Source organism: Engraulis encrasicolus, chromosome 2 (genome assembly GCF_034702125.1).
Source record: "Engraulis encrasicolus isolate BLACKSEA-1 chromosome 2, IST_EnEncr_1.0, whole genome shotgun sequence".
Lineage (NCBI taxonomy): Eukaryota > Metazoa > Chordata > Actinopteri > Clupeiformes > Engraulidae > Engraulis > Engraulis encrasicolus.
Window position 1 is genome coordinate 333,486 of NC_085858.1, and position 18,967 is coordinate 352,452.

Consider the following 18,967-nt stretch of genomic DNA (forward strand, 5'->3'; position numbering starts at 1 on the left):
TTTTTAAACGTAAAAAGGTAATTTTACCTTTTGGGAGCCAACGCATAGGAGGCAAAAACGTATTTTTACGTGACTTGGGAGTCAATGTGTTAAAACACATAGGGGACACAACGGGTGCGGTAGTGCACAACAAACAAACAATGGGGGTTAGAATAAAGAGTGCCACGCAGAGAGAAAGCGCCATGTGGAATCTCAACTTTCAGTGTTGGAAACTGCTTGTGTCTGAAATAATGATGCTCCGATCGCCCGATAATGCCTAAAAATAGCCTGATCGGTGATCGGAAAAACATGCCGATCAAGAAACCGATCGCGAGATATTAAATTCCTCACGCAACTTTTTTGCCTTTACACCTGGCGCTGCACGTAGCTAGCTCTGTGCACAGCAACTGAGCACCAAACGAATATTTGCTTCCTCTGAAATTTTTTCGGCATTCCCCCCTTCATTTTCACCATTCATAATCATATCTGCATCAACATGGTCTGATTTTCCGAGTCATACAACGTTTACCTGACGCTTGTAATTTGCGAATGACTTGTCAGTCTCGTCATGCTGTTCGCTATTTTGAGTTAGGGGCTATAGCATGGAAGTTGCCGCAGTCCGCATGCAACAACTAAACGTCAACACAAACATATCAGCGTTATTGTTTTTAAAGTTTTAACTGACAGCCAATCCATTAGTTTGGCTAGTCGCTGCCAAACCAAACGGCAAGAGGGAGAGTGGACGGTGAAAATTCTACAATCTAGGACGGTTACACAGAGGGCTTTCCTCACAGACACGCTGTGTTGTGCGTGTTGTGCGTGTTGTGCGCTGCTCTTTCAAGTTTCTTATAGGCTATGTAGAATATCCTAATCTAATGTTTGAGTTTCAATGTAATTTGCGATTGACTAGTCTTCGCCAGTTAGCCATTATGAGTTATAGCCTGTAGCCTCGGTCAGCACGCAACAGCTTTTTTGTCAGCACGAACATATCAACGTTATTATTTTTAAAGTTGTAATTGACAGCCAGTTGATTAGTTTGATAGCCTCGTTGAAACGCCAAACCGCGACAGATGAAGGAGAGACCACAGATAGGTCTGTGGGAGAGACAGAGAGAGAGGGTCAGACGAGCGGTAGCTCTGTGAACAGTGACAGAGAAAGGAGGGGCTCTTCCTCACAGACAGGCTGTTCATTTGAATATGAATATACCTTTTATTGCCCCAGGGGGAATTTGTTTTGCGTTTTGGGAACACTTGAACATACAGACAATTACGACATTATACAAGGACAAGACTAAAAAACAAATTAAACATACAGAGTATTCAAAATAAAATAAAAAAAAGTCCTGGTAGAATAGAAATAATTAAATTAAAATTAAAATCCTATATACATTCAGTATATTAAAGTTATGTTAACTCTGTCTGCACTTAACTTATTCAGCAGTTGGATGCTTCTAGGCACAAAGGATGTTAACCCTCTATTAGTTCTAAAACAGGGTAAACTGTATCTAAGTCCAGATGGGAGGAGGGAGTATTCAAAGAAAAGGGGGTGGGATGGATCATCTATTATTTTTAATGCTAAGTTGGTAGTGAACTCATCAGAGATGTGCCTGATACTTTTAACTTCTGTTCCAGTTATTTTACAGCCTAAAGGTCAGATTAGACTTCTGCAACTGCGCTCGTCAAAACTCGCGTGGGAGTGGCCACGAACCAACATTGTATTCATGCATCTGCGAGTTCTGCGAGGTCCGAGGTCTGGTCGCGAGCCATATTTGAAATTGCGCGATTAGGCTACTTTCACTACATTGTAAGCACTGCGGTCATTATTAAGCAATGTTGCTTTCTATCCCGGTTAGCTAGGTATTTTCACACAAATTGCAAAGGCAATGCACTGGTATCATTATTTGACATACCCAGTCTGTTTTCACGAGCAGAAAATGCAAGCATGTAAAGACAGTTGATTCTGCCGATGTGTGTTTACATTCGGTGGAGGAACGGTAGTAAAACCGCAGGCATTGTGCCACGAGTGTTCAACTGATGCATTGTTTGTCACTTAGCTTGTAGCTTCGTGTATTTACACACATTTACACACAAGGCATTAATAAAGTGTCAGAATACAGCTCTGCTCTCGCAAACTACTGGCATTGCGCTGCCACAAGAACAGAACAAGGACGACCAATCATAGCGCTTTTTTGTCTGCGTACTCCGCGTCCGTCCGACGGATAGTTAGAATTTTTTCGAGGCGCTCGACGACGGGCGCAGAGCCTCTGAGAGGGGGGCGTGGACTCGCATAGACAGAAAACGGACGGACGCAGAGTCTATGAGTCCGAAGCATAAATCTAGCTTTAGTGTGTGACTTTGTCCAGCATGTGTCTGTTTTTAACAGAAAGACCACCTCCCCAACACTGAATGGCAAAGGTGACCACACTTGGTATAAAAGTTAAATAAAACAATCTTAAAATCACTGTATCAACCTTGAAGCTACGCAGTTTCCTTGAAAAATAAAGTCTCTGTTGTGCCTTTGAGTATCTTGCAAGAGTATTTTCTTTCTATGTAAGCTTATCTATAATAGTACCTAGATACTTGTACTCCTCTACTGTTTCCCATGTACATTAATTGGTAAATTGGTAAAATGTATAACCATTTCTTTTGTTTTTGAAACATTTAAAAATATAGCTGCAAGCAGCAATGCGGAGCCAAGCTGTAAACCTGCCCAAGTCGCCACTGCAACATAAAGAACTGCAGCGCCCCCTTTGGGCCAAATCTCACTAATGTTGGTGTGCATTCCTTGGAGGGGAAGGTGATCATGATAACCGTGTGGCTGTGTGTGTGTGTGGTTGACAGCTGTAGAGCAATAGTTGAACTACGCACACACACAAGCTTGCGTCTCGCGCGTGTGTCCAGACCCCCTGCTGTGCCTGTGGGTGTGTGAACGTGCTCAGACTTGCCGGTGTTCTGTCGAGATATGTTGCCTCGTCGAGATGAGCGACCGGTAGCCTTACTCGATAGTGGTGTTCTATCGATTTGCGCTGCCTCATCTAAATGGGCGACCTTGATTTTCCGTGGAAGACGCTTCAATCGGCCATGGTCCACGTAGGACTGTTTTAATAACCATTACTTTATTTATTTCACGGACAGGGGTGTGCAATCGTTCGTGTTTAATAAGAACGTGGTACACCTCTGTCACTCTCTCCATTTTTGCCTTCGTGCAACACACACACACACAGTAAGTCCATGTTCAGGCATTTTACAATGCAGTCGAGTTGTTTCAAATGCTTGAGTGAAAAGGGTGGAGGGCGCATTTTGACAGCTCAATCAGAGGTGGCAATTTTTTTTCCAATTTGCAATGAGAACGCCTCCTCTACATAAATAGTCTTTTCTGATCGATGTTACAATGTTCGAGGCTGAGTGTGTGAGCGATTACAGTTAGGCAACAAAGTAGCAAATGTTCGAGGCCACGCTATTTTGCAGATTTTCCAAACTAATGCATGTAGTAGGCCTGATATAATTACGGGTAGGCTACAAAAAGCGTACTGGGTTGGAGAACCAAGTCTGAGTCACTACACAGGTGTATGATCTGCTGGATGATCCACGATTTCCCGTTTTTTTCCCCAGGGGATATATCGTAACTTTCAGTCGATGACAGTCGGTGGATAGGCTATAGGCTAACTAGACTAGATGACTGGTGGTAACCTCAGGAGATACAGTTTGAGTCACTAAAGTTGACAGTCTCAGGGGATCCTATCGTAACTTTCAGTCGATGACAGTCGGTGGTGACTACACAAGGAATCAACATCACAATTAACATTTTGTGATCCACGCTATTTCCCGTTTTTACCCCATATCGTAACTGTCAGTCGCTGACAGTCGGTGGATATAACTAGACTATCGATGACATAATGGTAACCTTGGAGTTTGAGTGATACACACTATTTCCCGTTTTTTTCTCATATCGTGACAGTCGGTGGATATAACTAGGCTACTATCGATGACCTAATGGTGGTAACCTCAGAGTTTGAGTGATGCACACTATTTCACGTTTTTTCCCCATATCGTAACTTTCAGTCGATGCTAGTCGGTGGATATAACTAGACTATCGATGACATAATAGCGCCGCTTGCTCAGATGCATGATCCTTCCTGATGCATGATCCTTCCTGACATCTCGAGTTTGTAAACTGCGGTCACACAATTCGATGGGCAATCACCTGCGAAAACCGCCGCGAGGGTGTGCGCATGCGTGTGCGCATGCGTGTGCGCATGCGTGTGCGCATGCTCAGTAGCGAAAACATCTCGACGAGTCGCTCATATAGACAGGACTTCGGAGCCAGAGCCAAAGAGGACAGAGAGCTGGGGAAAAAATCCCTCCATTCTCTTCACAATTTTGAATGATTGCTGTGAGCTCAATTCATACATGGATGCACCGTAGTATGAAGATGACCTCTGTACCAATATTTTGAAAGTTGGGAGTACGGTTCAAAAGCTACAGGCAGATATGTATCAAAAACTTAGACCTGCTGGTGGCGCTAGAGGGTTTGAGCTGGGAACCTGCCGACAAACGGTTGCTGAGATATGACCTCACTTCCTGTTTAGTGACTTTTAGAATAATTTTGATTGGCTGTCACGGCCAGACAATAAGAGATATCTCTTATTCCTTGAGACCCTATCTGTAGCTCAGTCCAGAGATGCTATATACCGAGTTTTGGAACAATTGGTCAGAAATTGAGGGAGGGGTAGCGATTGTATAGAATTTCACAAAATTCAAAATGGCTGGAAAACTATCCTGGTGGAAAATGACAATGACGGTTAAAAAGTTAAAGGCAGAAATGTACCTGCAACTTTGACCTGCTGGTGGCGCTGGAGTGTTCGGGCTGGGGACCTATTGATCGCTGTGTTAATGCTGAGGCTGGCCCTAATATGTGTGCCGATTTTCATAACTTTCCTATGTACGGTTCTATGGGCTGCCATAGACTTGCAGAGGGAGAACCTGCACAGCCGTTATAGAACTTCCTATAGCCTACAATCTGTGATGATGGGTTCCTTTTGTTTCTTGTATGGAGAAGACTACTATCATAATGTAATGTTTCCGTTTCAATTCAATCTTAAATACTTAGGTAATTCTATGCAATAACTTATAAATTATATTGATTAATAGGCTATATTACCAACACTAGTCTGTAAGATGATGATGATAATAATAATAATAGACCTACATTGTGAAAGTGACATGTGCAAATTAAGATGGATTGGTTTATGGTATTCAATTAGTAGGCCTAAAATTAATAGGTTATCAAAAAATAGAACATCATTTCTGTGATCGGCAATGATCGGTGATCGGCAGATCAAGATTTTTTTGTGATCGGCATCGGTGATCGGGCTAAAAAAATGGTGATCGGAGCATCTCTAGTCTAAAATACCATCTGAAACACAGGCATATTGGCATGAAGCGCGGCATGCCGTGTGCTTGGACTATTAAGACACTTGGGGCAATTTGAACACTCTTTAAAACAAGGGAGTGAAAATCTTACGTGCATGTGTGTGTTCATAATTCGGCCTAGCCGAGTGAATGAATGTGGACTTCCTATGCTTGGGTGCTGTAAAATGCGGGCCGGATATTGGGGATAAAAGATGAAGGGAAAATCTGCACACTGTTGCTGCTCACCGATTTATTGAACACAACGTTTCGAACGTTTCAGAACGTGTGTGTGTGTGTTCTTGCAGTTGTTCCTACAGCGGGAACAGGCGGCGATCCTGGCGGAGGCGCAAACGGATGACATCATCACAGAGGCGCCCAAGCCCCAGCTGGACCAGAGCGGGGAGTGGCAGGAGAGCGAGGGAGAGATCCAGTGGGTTGCTGCCGACAACGCCACCACCAACGACAACGACAAGGAGAAGGAAAAGAAGGAGGAGGAGGAAGAGGAGCTGGACCTCAACAAAGGTAACACTGCTGCTCTGCCGGGGATGACCAAGTTTATTTGGGGGGAAAGCTGCGGTGATTGGTGACAATTGCAACAGTGCAACAGCAAAAGTTGTGTTGAACTCTGGGGTTTTGTTAGAAGGGGTACAAGGTAGGATAACGTTGTTTGCCCGGTGCCCGTGGCATGCCTGTCTCCAAATCTACATCGTAATGAAAAAATGCTGTTCAAATAAAATCGTTGTGAGAATGTTTTTCATCATGCACTGCCAGCAGTTGATACAAATCTGAATACGCTATGTAAATCGTTTTTTCGTATGTCAAAAAGTTGCATTTGGGGTTTTCTGACAGCGAATCGTGGAAGTGGTCGCGAGAGACATCGTTCACTTACTAATGATTCACATAACCATCGGCTGACTCGGGACAGTGACTAATTAAACTTTTGATGCGGCAAGTAGGACCTGAGCAATGGGAGAGGGAGTAGCTTGATTAACTTTAAGTTATGTGATAATTAAGTTGTTGGTTAAATTATGATGAATTCTGTAATTATATTTTGGAAAGGTATTGCATTATGTTATTCTTTGTTTTGCTTTGGTAGTAAATTTGTTTTTAGTAAATTCAACCCTTTCTCTCTCTCTCCGGCAGCTCTTCACCATGCGGGGAAACACATGGAGGACAGCATCGTAGCCTCTTACACTGCACTGCTGCTGGGCTGCCTTTGTCAGGAGAGTCCAGTAAGTACACACACACACACACACACACACACACACACACACACACACACACACACACACACACACACACACACACACACACACACACACACACACACACACACCTCATTTCAAGCATTTGGTTTTTGATTTAACTTGTATCGATTTTTATTATTATTATTTACCTTTCTTTTTTTATCCTATTCTGAGACAGCATTGGTAAAATTGGAACTAGGTGAATGTTATTTGGCATGACATCTCTACGATTTAAAATGTTAACATTTTAAACAATAATTTTTAACAATATTCACTGAGAAACATAAAAATGTGAATTTATTGTGTTTCAGGAGAGAAATCTGGTCCTCTTACTCTGAAGCGACTTATTGCAATCATTTTTTGAAATGTGGTATTTCATACAGAGTTCCACTTGAATACTGCGCGTGAAAGTAGCCCATGTACTGCCATTAATAAAAAGAAGATATGGAGAATGGAGTGAATAGGGAATTGCAGGAGTAGGTTAAAGCCCGCACATTCCAACGTCATAGGAGCAGGATAACCAAATACAAGCAAGATAATCTGTGAAGCTGACTTGTTTCTTTTTTTTTTTTAAATCTGAATCAGGAATTGCCCCACACATAGCCAGGCAAAGCACACAGAAGCAAGACTCTCATTTTGACAACATTGACTTTACTAATGGATGCCTATATTACAGCTTTAGCATTAATGTTGCCATTAAACGCTGGATCAGCATACTCATTGCAATTAAATTGTAAGACCTGTCATTCTGCTAGCACCTACTTTAAGGAGAATATCAAAGCCCAAAAGTGAGAAGAAAAAAAGCAGCATTTTTTTTATCTAATCTGAAGCACAAGTGCATTTATTTTTAATAGAATGAGCAAAATAAATGAAAATGCCATGTAAGGCGTGCTGCATGAATTGTATTGTGTAAAATGTGTAGCCTGGGTCTTGTGTAACCTAATAACTTATCTCTCTTTTCTTCTCCTTTAGATGAATGTTACTACTGTGAGAGAGAACCTGCCCAGAGGGGACTTCTCCATCATGACCGAGATGCTGAAGAAATTCCTGAATTTCATGAACCTGACAGTAAGTCGTTTGGTCCATAATTTTAGCCTACCTAGCGGCAGGAAGTATTTTGTTGCCTAGACAGACACAAAAGTGCAGCAAACCTGCTGTCACCTCTTCTCATAAAATACGTTGTTTTCCTGTTTGAATCGTTTGGTCATAGCGTTCAAAGGCAGTTTGAACCAATCAGAACAACAGGAACTAAATCCTTCCCAACATCTTGTAAAGTAAGATGCCCCAAACCCTGTCTACCCAATGCAAAATAGTGAGCTCCAATTCTGTCTCCTAAGGGGGTGTTGTCCCCTTCTTCTTCTTCTTCTCTTTCTGTGGTATTTGGTGGTGGCTTGCATAAGATGTGCACTACTGCCATCTACAGCCCTAAGGGAACTCAATTTATTCTCAACCTAAAGTCTACAAAGGTCTCCTAACTGAAGGTCTCCTCCTAAAAGGGCCTTCACCTGACGTCACATGGATCCAGGAAAAGTATGGGCTTGATGTGTCTTACTCTCCTTGAAGATGTTTGGTTTAAACAACAGTTTGGGCCCACCTACAAAGCCCTCAGGTTTCTAAACCGTGCAGTGTCCAGACTAAACGTGTCATGTTATAGTCTTGCTTCCCAGACAACCTTACCTTACTAGCCAGTTACTTTGTGTGTACCCTTATTTTTGGACCATAAGGCACATACTTTGATTTGACTATTCATGAAAAAGGTAACATTTGTGAATGGGCAGCTTGAATTCTGGAAATAAACTACTACATATATTACACAGTGAACTTTTAAGTAACAAAGTTGCCAAGTGCTGTAAAATGTGGCTTAAAATCCGATTCGCATATGTACACTATGAAATATTGGCGACAAGCTTGTCCTTGGGCACTAAGCCTCACTCTGAAAAAACCTCTTTACCCTTTTGTCTTCCCTTTAAAGTTCTCTCTCTCTCTCTCTCTCTCTCTCTCTCTCTCTCTCTCTCTCTCTCTCTCTCTCTCTCTCTCTCTTTACTCAACGAGGTGATGTTGTGTTTTACATCCAAATATCTCTCAAAAGCAAGTATAGTTAATGTTGCCCTCTTTCATTCTTTCTCTCGCTCTCTATCTCTCCCTTTTCTTCTCCTCTCAGTGTGACGGTGCCACTGCTGGACAGAAGTCTATCTCGCGAGTGATTGACTACCTGGAGCATTGCTAGCTGCTGTGTGTGCAAGTGTGTGTGCTAGTGTGTGTGCGAGTGTGTGTGTGTGTGTGGACTCACCTCGGCCTGACTCAGCTCTGCTCCAGGGTCAATGAAGACAATGCTGCTGTTCCTCTGTTGTTGAACTTGCTCTATCTCTCCCTCCCTCTCTCTCCCTCACTCATCCCTCACTTGTCTCTCTCTTGTTCGCTCGTCCACCTTCATGAAGCCAAGACTCCTTGTATTGACCTCAGAATGAATGAATGAATGAATGATATGCGAAAAAATTTGCTTTTACTTTTCATTTTTCGTTTTATTACTTTTTTTTGTCATGAAAGACCTTTCATCTGGTCCCATCCATCCATCCATCCATCCATTCATCTTACTGCTTTTGTCAGTCTCATCTACATATAGAGGTGTCAAAAATCTAGTTCAGGAGTTAAAAAGCCTGTCCACAATAAACAATAATTATTTTTCTACTCTCTGTCATCATCACTTGTTGTTCTGTGTTCAGATCAGAGTAATGTTATGTTCGTTCTGATATGATGATGCATCACCTCGTTTGTTCAGGATCCGTTTTCTATGCGTAAGAGCGTCCGTGTGTGTCTTACATGCAACTCACCAGTGCACCTCTTGTATCGTTAGTAAAAAATAGGGAAAGTAACTTTTCCCCCCAGCCAAAATCCTCAAGCTCTGAGCTAGCTATTGCACATCTGTAGCAGTATCCCTGTCTGTCTGTGTCGGTGTGTATCTCTCCGTTACACATACACAATCGTGCATACTGTACTGTTAACACAGACACCAACCCACTCACTTAAAGACACCCAGGCACTTATTTCTGTTTCACTGGAAATTCAAACAAAAATTCAACATGTCGATATCTTCAGAAAGTGATCCCACTCGTCTGTGTTTGCCCTCCTGTAGGCACAGGTGCCAAAATCTGATAATTAAAAAAAAATCGGAAAACCCACAGTTTTCCTCCAACACTCACTGTGAGTTTAACTGGTCTACCTGTCTTAAGTGTGTAACTTATTTGATCAGCTGATTCAGAGCTGGTTGTATCAAACTTGTGGCAGGGCTTTTTTTTTGTCAAAAACAGAAAAACACGCACAGCCGTCTCTAAAAGATTGGGTGCAGGACTAGCAAAAATACCATGAAAACTGAAAGAAAAGTCTGCAACACCAAGCTCCCGTTTCTCTTATTTAATGTGACGTTTCAGGCAGCATGCCCCTCATCAGACATGACATGAGAAACGGGAGCTTGGTGTCACTGACTTTTCTTTCAGTTCTCAGGGCTTTTTTTAACTTCTGAAAGGGATTGACACCTCTACTTGTAATCTATGGTGAATTCAGATCCTCCATCTTACAACCTGACTAGAATCAGTCTGAAATTGCTGTGTATTGATTTTTTGTGTGCGTGCCGAGCGTGCGTGCACATGTGTGTGTGCACGGGGGTACACCGTAGAAACTGTGTACTGATTCATAGTAAATATCCTAGTGTTAATTCAATACCAGAGTTAGATTAACTAGAAGTGTTAAATTTGACTCAGTGTTGAATAAGCACTGCTAATTGTACTGTGTACACAGATGAGCAGAGAAATCATTTGTGCACCATCTGTTTGGTCAAAGACTTGCCTGCATGTTTCTGTTTGTTACAATCCCCCCGCCCACACACACGCATGCGCGCCCACACACACACACACACACACACACACACACACACACACACACACACACACACACACACACACACACACACACACACAGATGGAGAGAGAGCACTGAAAGCTTTAACTTCACCCTCATCAGTGTCTTTTATTTCTTCCTTTTCTTTTGTTGTCATTTTGCACCATCAATCCACCCAAACATAAACCGTCAGATGGATCCCACCCTCTGTATGGATGTGGACTGCATTGGGGTATTTCAAGAACATGGTTAACTGATAACCCTGGCTAAGTTAACTTGCAGTGTAGTGTGTTAAACATGCTAGTAGATATAGCCTGCAAGTGTCTTCTTTTTTTATGAGGACTCAAGGCTCTTTTATTAGCCAATTTACTACGTACTTCCAGGTTAAATTAACTTGGCTTGCTTCTGATCCATGTTCTTGAACTATGTCAAAAGTGTGTGTGTGTGAGAGAGAGAGAGAGAGAGATTCTGTCTTGTCATTGTTTTTGCCATTGTCCTTTTTTCTGTCAACTTGATGTGAGCGTGTGGCCACGTGTGTGTGCGTCTGAGAGAGAATGGGTGAGACTGTGCATGTGCATAAGAGAGTCTAAAAGTGAGGAGGGGAGGAGATCAATGTCCCTTAGTCTGTTGTCAAGCATTTTTTTTTCTTTGCTCTTATAAAATAGTTTACAAAAAAAGGTTTTTGGAGACAAAACGGGACATGAATGGGATGTACCAACCAGTGTAAATATATAACGGCCAGTCGGCCATGTAAATAACAACTGCCCCCAATTACAATAGAATCCAACCTTTTTTTGTTTTCCTTTCTTTTATACAGCGTTTCTCACATGTGTTCGTTCTTTGAAAATGAGTTTTTAAAAGATTATATCGGAAGCCAAACTGCTGGATTGCCACCACGTTTTTACCAGTTTCCAAATGTCTGGTTATTATACTTGTAAATACCTTCTAATTCAAATAAAAGTTACTACTTTCAGTACTAGATGTCTATGTTTTTTGCAACACCAGTCAATTCTGAGCTAAACCATACCACAATTTTCCTTAAAAAAAGAATGAAATCTTTTCCATTCTGTAATTAAAAAAAATGTCTACTGTGGTCTACCAAATCAGCTTGAGCACTGTTAAAGCTCTGCATTGTGTACATATTCTCTCAGTATGGTCAACAGCATTCATTACTGAATGTCACTGTTAGAGTAGGACACTTGCAGAGTATGTCACTGTCAGAGTATGGCTGTGTGTAACCCATAACATTTTCCACAATAAAAGTACATAGGCCTACATGTTGACCAAGTAAATTAAACCATCCAGATATTTAACCTTGAGTGATGCAGCCTCCTTGGTCCATTTTTTTATGTCCGCCTTGGCGATCAATATAGCTTAATACATTTTGAGACGTTTTTCTTAGTTTTATAAGGATTCATAGTTTAAGCACCCACCTTTACAGGACTTATTTCGGCCTCATCCTGATTCTATTGACGTATGTTAGGCTACATCAAATTTCAAGTGATGGCCTTTCCCCCAAAACAATAATTTCAACTGACATGTTGAAATGTGTTTCAGTAATGTATGCAGTGAAAACAGTTGTAGACCTATGTTGTTTTTATTTATTTAATTGTCTCTCATTCCGTTTTCCTCTCAATGTAGGCCCTTAAAAACATGGGCCTACATGTAGGCTAGGCCAATGTATAGCCATTGCACAACAGTCAAAGCCATTCCTAACGCAAGAGATGGTTTAACAACAGTAGCCCTACTGTAGGGCTACATCTTCCAATGTTTAGAAAATAACCTTTATAAAATAGTCTACAAAAAGTTCACAGTCCTTTTAATGCGTAAGCGGTGCCTTGATCATTTTGTGCCGCTTTTTCTCTCCCAATAGTCCAAGAACTCTTTCACCCCGAGTTTGTGGTTCTCATCGTTGGGCTGCCCGTGGTTGGCCGCGCACCTGTTATCGCTAATGCGCGTGTCTGCGTGGGGACGTTCCGCAGTGTCCTCTGTCGCTGAATCACAAGATTGGTCGCTAATGAATTTCTGCGGATTCACCTGTTCTGATGTCACATCGTCAAAGCTTGCGCATGGAAACTCTGTGTGACAGCCGGCGCCACCATCATCGTTGTCGTCCTGCAATAATTCGCTGAGCGTGGCGATGTAAATCTGTGCCATCTGTAACGTCTCCGACTTGGACAGCTTCCTCTCGCTCTCCACGTTTGGGATAACGCTCCTCAAACGGTCAAACGCCACGTTCAGTCCCAGCATCCTCCTTCGTTCGCGCGCGTTCGCGGCAAGCCGCCTTCGCCTTTTCGCTCGGGCCACCGCGCTGTGGTCCTGATCCAAATAGCGGAGACCCACCGGCAGCCGCAACTCTACCAGAGCGCACGGCTCACAAGAGTGTCCTCTGTTCGCCATGGTTCGAGCCGCCTCCGTTCTGCTGTTGTGTGGCAGAGCAATTCGTCCGTGGTCTTAAGATGGACCGCGTCCGTCGTTGGTCTTACAAAAACACACGCGTAGCCTACAGGCTGTTAGCTGGCGCCGAGACCCGTTGCTGATACCTGATATTCTAGTGACCAAAGTGCCGAAAGTTTTTGGAGTGCGCGTTGTATTTATGGTCAAATGAAACACGGTGGCTTTTGAAGGGGCGTGGTGAGGGTCGTGTGCGCGAGACACTCCGGTGCTGGTCCCATTGATGGCAACAGCAGGAAGTCTATTAACAGAGTTCATCAAAACTGGATTAGATCCGTCTGACTGATCGCTGAAGAAACATGCCGTGCCTCTGCACTGTCCTGGCCCAGCGCAAGCTTGCTACTGCCACCCACACACACAATGTGTGCCCAATAACAACAAAAGTGGCTATCCTATTGATCTAATCCAATGACTGTCGACTGACTAGTGTCCACTGCTTTATACCCACGTTCTTTCAGCCCACGGCGATGATATTTTTTTCACTTTAAGGGGCATACTAACGAACTTCACCAGGAAAGTAGGCCTGCAAGTTATAGGCCTAAGCCTTCTCACCGCAACTCGTAAAATGAGTAGGCCTAGGCCTGGGGCCCAGGTTATTTTTTTTAGGCCTACACAGTTAAAAAAAAAAAAAAAAAACTTCCAACAGTCAGGAAAATAAACCGAGATTCTAAAAAGTTTACCACAACAAGAAAGAAAGAAAAAGAGCAAGACAGAAAAAGAGAGCGAAAACTCATTAACAGCAATTTCTGGATGCACATCCGCAGCGCATGCTATAATCCAATTAATTTGATAGTGTGTCCAGTCTTCTGCACGGTGCGGGGACAGCAGGTTTTTCATTAAATTAAACTTTAAAGAGACTCAAGAAGGACTAAAACAAACAACAAAAAAGCTTAAGCACGCATGCCAAATAACCCCCCTTCGTGTCCAAGATTGGACTAAATGGCCAGAACACATGGGCCGAGTATAATAAATATTTCACTGGGCTGAGTGGGCTCTCTCAGCGCGATTCCTCTCTGCCTGGCTGTTGACAGTCTTTGGCACACGCCGCAGATTAGAAGCAAATCAAGCGTTCCATTGGAAGAGCACATGCGGCCCCCTGAAAGATCAAACCCAGCGGTGGATGGCCTAAATTGGGGTGGGCGGACGCATGGCTGTCAGACCTCAAGGAGATGAGGTGAAAACAAAAAAACCCTAAAAAACATTGAAGGGATTAAGGAAGAGAAACGGACTTCTGGCAAACGTGTGCGCGTTCTTTTCACGCGCTGCCAATGGAAGCGCTGCCTGGCTCGCGCGCAGAGTTGCCAAAGGCCCCCCGTGCTGTGGCAGAGTGTCACTTCTCAGCAGTGATAAAACTTCCTGCTGTGCCATAAAACTGTTTTCTTCATAGAGTGGCTCGACTTAAATGTCCAGTGTGTGACTTTTTCCGAGTAGCTTCCAGAATGCATGCTACCTGGTAGCCTACAGTATGGACACCACTCTGCAGGCTGCTTTGAGTAGAGAAGTGACAATTATACAATTGTAGCCTATTTATTTAACGGATAGCATGACACACTGACAGAAAATGCAGCCTAAGACATCTTCAACGTAGTGCCACTTTTTACTCTGTAGCAAATTAAATGATTCAGTTGCTCGCACCCAAAGATCTTTTGCAAAAAAGAAATCTGAAGTTGAGTGCACTTCCTCAAAAAACTATCCTCCCACACTTCCTTCCATTTCCCTTTCTCCGCCCACTCCCCAAAGATGACCACTGACCTCCTCAAAGGTGACCCTTGACCTATCATTTGTTCTTTGTCGCGGCAGAGGTGTGACTGCTCAGCCAAAGCGCGGCGGCCACTCCCCCATGGTACCAATTACACGGGATCGATCACTCCGGCCACCCAGCCATGAATAGATGCAGAATCTATGTACATCTGTGTATGATGAACAGAACAGTGTGCGTGTGTGTGGTTATACATGTGGTAGTTCTTTGATTGTGAGGACCAAATATTCTCACAAGGATAGGAAAACTTGGAAAACATGAACCTGTGAGGACATAATGATGGTCCTCACAACTTAAAACGGTGCAATCTTGGCCATTTTGTTGCTGTTGAAAAAAGTACAAGTGTAAAAATATTTCTTACTGACTGATCAGGGTTAGGGATTGTTTTGGTCAATGAGCTCAATTCTTTTGATGTAGGTCAGTTCCTCCTATGCTCTCAGTCAGGGGTGGGCAACTGGAGGCCCGGGGGCCTTCTCACTCAGTGTGATCCAAAGATAAAACAGAATAAAAAAAACCATGAAAGTTGCCTATTCCTGCTCTAGGTTAGTGTTTCCCAACCTTTTGTTGTCCTGCGAACTCCCTAAGTCTTAAAACCCCACTAAGACATTTGGTCATATGATGAGCACCCCCACCCCCGTTGACTGTGGGCGGGTTATCATTGATTCATTGATTTATTTATTGATTGAATGATTGATAACTGATCATATTTATAATTAGTGTAAATGGCAGTCTGTAAAGAACATAAAAAATGTTATAATAGGTGTACAGAACTATTTTATGAGCTTTCACTCTGAGCACATGCAGAAAAGCGAACAAGGCCTATGCAGCCTCCCCCGATTGCCAGAGGTATACCACAAAAATCCCCAAACCTCAGATTAGAGCATAAAGCTACTGTCATCTTGACCATTTCCAGCCTCCAAAATATTTTGACTTCATGTGTCTGTTATAATTACGCTAATTAGCACACAACGTTTGTGCAAATCTGTCAACCTGATCAAAAATTATTGTACAAAGTCAACCATTTTGAAAGTCAGCCATTTTAAAAGCATAATATTCAAATTTCCAACAGCTCATAAGCCAATTATATTATTAACACACAAGATTTACTGCAAATCCCAGCACCCATTGAAAAGTTGTGGCCTAAACAAAAGGTAGGCCGTCTCGAAAGATTGCTAACTTCAAAGTCAGCCATCTTGAAAGTCAGCTATCTTTAAAGCACTGGCCTCACAATTTTACATGGTTTATTTACTTATTACAGAGTGTTATCACACAAGGTTTAGTGTAAATCCAAGCATCCATTCAAAAGTTATGACAAACAAACTGTTGGTTATGTTGAAAGATACCTGGCTCGCAAATCGGCCATCTTGAAAGTGTTGGCTTCCAAAATTAAATCAGTTCATGTACATATCATAGACAGTTACCATTCACATTTTTGTGCAAATCTATGCACAGATTTTATGTTGATAGCAAATATATTCATTGGTGGTTGGTCAGCGTAATACCACTGAAATACTGTTTTTCGGGGATATAATAAACAGTATTCACTTGTTCTCTCAGTGGCAAAAATGTGTTAAATAACTCCCTTGAACTTGTGGGTAAACTTTCAATGTTTTTCTGAGATTAAAAAAATATATATTTCTACAAAATAATCCATAATGTTGTATGACCCTTGTTTGGTCTTGGAGGGAAAATGTACACTGGATCCTTTCCGTAACTGCACAATGTTGCCATATGGCAACAAACCTAAAAGCACCCACCCAAAAAACTTTTTTTTTTTTTTTTAAATTGCACATATGTCTTAAGAAGTTCATTTTATGTGACAAAAACCACAGTAAGATTTTTTTCATGATGGGATAATAATGTGTGCAGTATAGGGATATAGGGAGATAAACCAGGCGGGTTCTTTTCCGATATCCACTAAACGTCGGGTGAACGCCCCTTTATTAGACCTTGGATTAGGAGACCTTCGGAGTCTTGAGGTTGAGAATAAATGGAGTCCCCTTAGCGCTGTAGATGGCAGTAGGGCACGTCTTTTGCAAACACCATGAAAAGAGAAGAAGAAGGAGTAGTGCAGGTTCAGTTGTAAGTTTAGGAACATTTCATATAGATTTTTCCATTCAGCATTTTTTTTACTTTTAGGACCTCCCGAATACAAATCCACCTGTTTCCAATTTTTTCCTTAATATTTAGTGGCAAATCCAAGATGGCTGCCATTGTGTACAGAACATTCGCCATTAATGCTGTTTTAAGGATTGAATTTCTTCAGTTAATCTTTTTTTTTTATTTCCAGGACAACATTTCATAGAAAACCACTTGTTTCCAATGTTTTGCTTGTTTTTTAGTGGGAAAATCAAGATGGCTGACATCATATTTGGCAAAATTGGCATATTTCAGCCATTATTGACTTTTATTGGTAATATTTGTTACATGACTGAAGTCAGCCATCACATAAACTAAATCCATTACAAAATCCAAGATGGACAACATTTCATATAGCAAAATCAATGTTAACATAATGATTTCAGGTCTATAAAGCCATTCACTTGTGAATTTAAGCACATACGATTGTGTGCAGGTCCAAATTATTGTTCAAACAAAAAATACTATGAATCAATTAATGTACAGTACCTGTTATGCAGTGCTACCTGTACAGTAGTATTGCATATGCACTGGTTTGGCTGCCTATGTCAAGGCCAAGGTCTACAAAGTTGCTTCAGGGTCGGCTTCAGCTTATCTGAAGGCTATGAAACCAAATGTTCTGCCTGGGATGCTGCATTCCTCCAATTCCAACAATCTTGCCATGCTCTCTGCTCACATAACTAGGCTCTTTGGCATGACGGTCAGTGTACACCCATGACCCTAGTAATGGCTTCACTATCATACCTTTGTAAGACCTTTGGCATCATGAAGTATTGGTGGCACAAGTGTGAATGTAAATTGTGTCTGTCTCCAGAAATTTTGGGGCCCACAAAAGATTTGATTTTTGGGCCCCCATAAGGGCCCCTGTCAGTGCTGTCAGTGCTTGGGCCCTTAGAATCTGTAACATCTTCCCCCCCCCTAGCGGCGCCCATGTCTGCCTCCTATTGCCCACTCTTCTGGATAGTTCTATGAAATTAATTAATAGGATTGTTTTGTACTTCCTGATCAGTCTATAGAGTTTAGTTGGAGGCAACAGGCCTTTTTTTGCAACTTGCAAATTGCAAGCCAATCTTTGCGCACAACATTTAAGGTGTTTCACCCCAAACTTCAGATGTTCTACCTCTGAGACTGAGGCATCGTGAGGAAGGACAGAGGGCTCCACTCCTGTCATAAATCACACCGGCTCCACCTGCTGCTATGCTATTGAGATCAGGGGTCAGTTCAGATATAGATGAGATCTAGGTTATTTGCTAGTTCAAGGGTTTTTGGACACCATGTTGAATTTTGGCAAAATATGAGATAAATGTTGATAACGTGCCTATCAAAATATTACCAATAGGCGTACAATACTGCAGAATGGCTTTATAGACCGTAGCCCCTTAATGCACGCCTTACCTCCTGTGGCATGCTGTAATAGTCATTGAAAGTTAACTACCATAGGTCCTACAAATAAATAGGATAAGACACATTACCTGGTCATAAAAAGAGCCGTTCAATGGCTTTTCTGATGTCATGTTGAATTTTTACAACAGATTGAATCATTTTTGAATGAAGTTCATGTAATGACTGACTCATCCGTCCTTTATCCATTGTGAATATTACAAATACAAGAAAACAATGACTTTAGATACCTTAAAACACCAAATACATAATTTATGCTACATGTCATGTCAGCCATCTTGGATTTTGGTAGGCCTACTAAAACTTAAGGGGCGGGGGTGGAAACAGGTTGTTTTTTGTTCAGGGGGTGTAGGAAATATAAAAAACACCAATTCCAAAAACGTATATGACATGTTTCTTTCAATTACATTCAATTGTGTTAGAATATGACCATATATCCGCCATCTTGGATTTTCGGCGTTTCCACTTCAGAAAAAAATTGGAAACAGGTGGATCTGAATACTATGGGGTCTGTAGTTGATAAAAAACACAATTTGGAAAAATCTATATGAAATGTTCCTAAACCTTATTTTTGAGACAATTGAACCTGCACTAGAGGGACAACGCCCCCTTAGCAGACCGAATTTTGAGCACTCGCTTTTGCATTGAGTGGGCGTGTTTCGATTCCTCTTTATTAAATATCC

The 18,967-nt window shown here is 42.0% G+C and overlaps 2 protein-coding genes across 5 annotated transcripts in view; one reads left to right on the top strand and one right to left on the bottom strand.

The window, feature by feature from the left end:
- Positions 1 to 11,507, top strand: part of LOC134465502 (wings apart-like protein homolog) — a 48,693-nt gene extending 37,186 nt beyond the window's left edge. For all 4 annotated transcript variants that reach the window (XM_063219191.1, XM_063219216.1, XM_063219200.1 and 1 more), the window contains exons 22-25: positions 5,696 to 5,912; positions 6,534 to 6,622; positions 7,610 to 7,705; positions 8,799 to 11,507. In XM_063219191.1, the coding sequence (XP_063075261.1) occupies positions 5,696 to 5,912; positions 6,534 to 6,622; positions 7,610 to 7,705; positions 8,799 to 8,864 (468 nt within the window). In that variant the 3' untranslated portion in view covers positions 8,865 to 11,507. The remainder of the gene's footprint in view (positions 1 to 5,695; positions 5,913 to 6,533; positions 6,623 to 7,609; positions 7,706 to 8,798) is intronic.
- Positions 11,508 to 12,363: 856 nt separating this feature from the next.
- atoh1c (atonal bHLH transcription factor 1c) lies at positions 12,364 to 13,163 on the bottom strand. The gene has a single exon (XM_063212165.1). It carries the CDS (start codon positions 12,929 to 12,931, stop codon positions 12,374 to 12,376), a length of 558 nt encoding a protein of 185 aa, XP_063068235.1. The 5' UTR covers positions 12,932 to 13,163; the 3' UTR covers positions 12,364 to 12,373.
- Between the last annotated feature and the right edge of the window lie 5,804 nt (positions 13,164 to 18,967).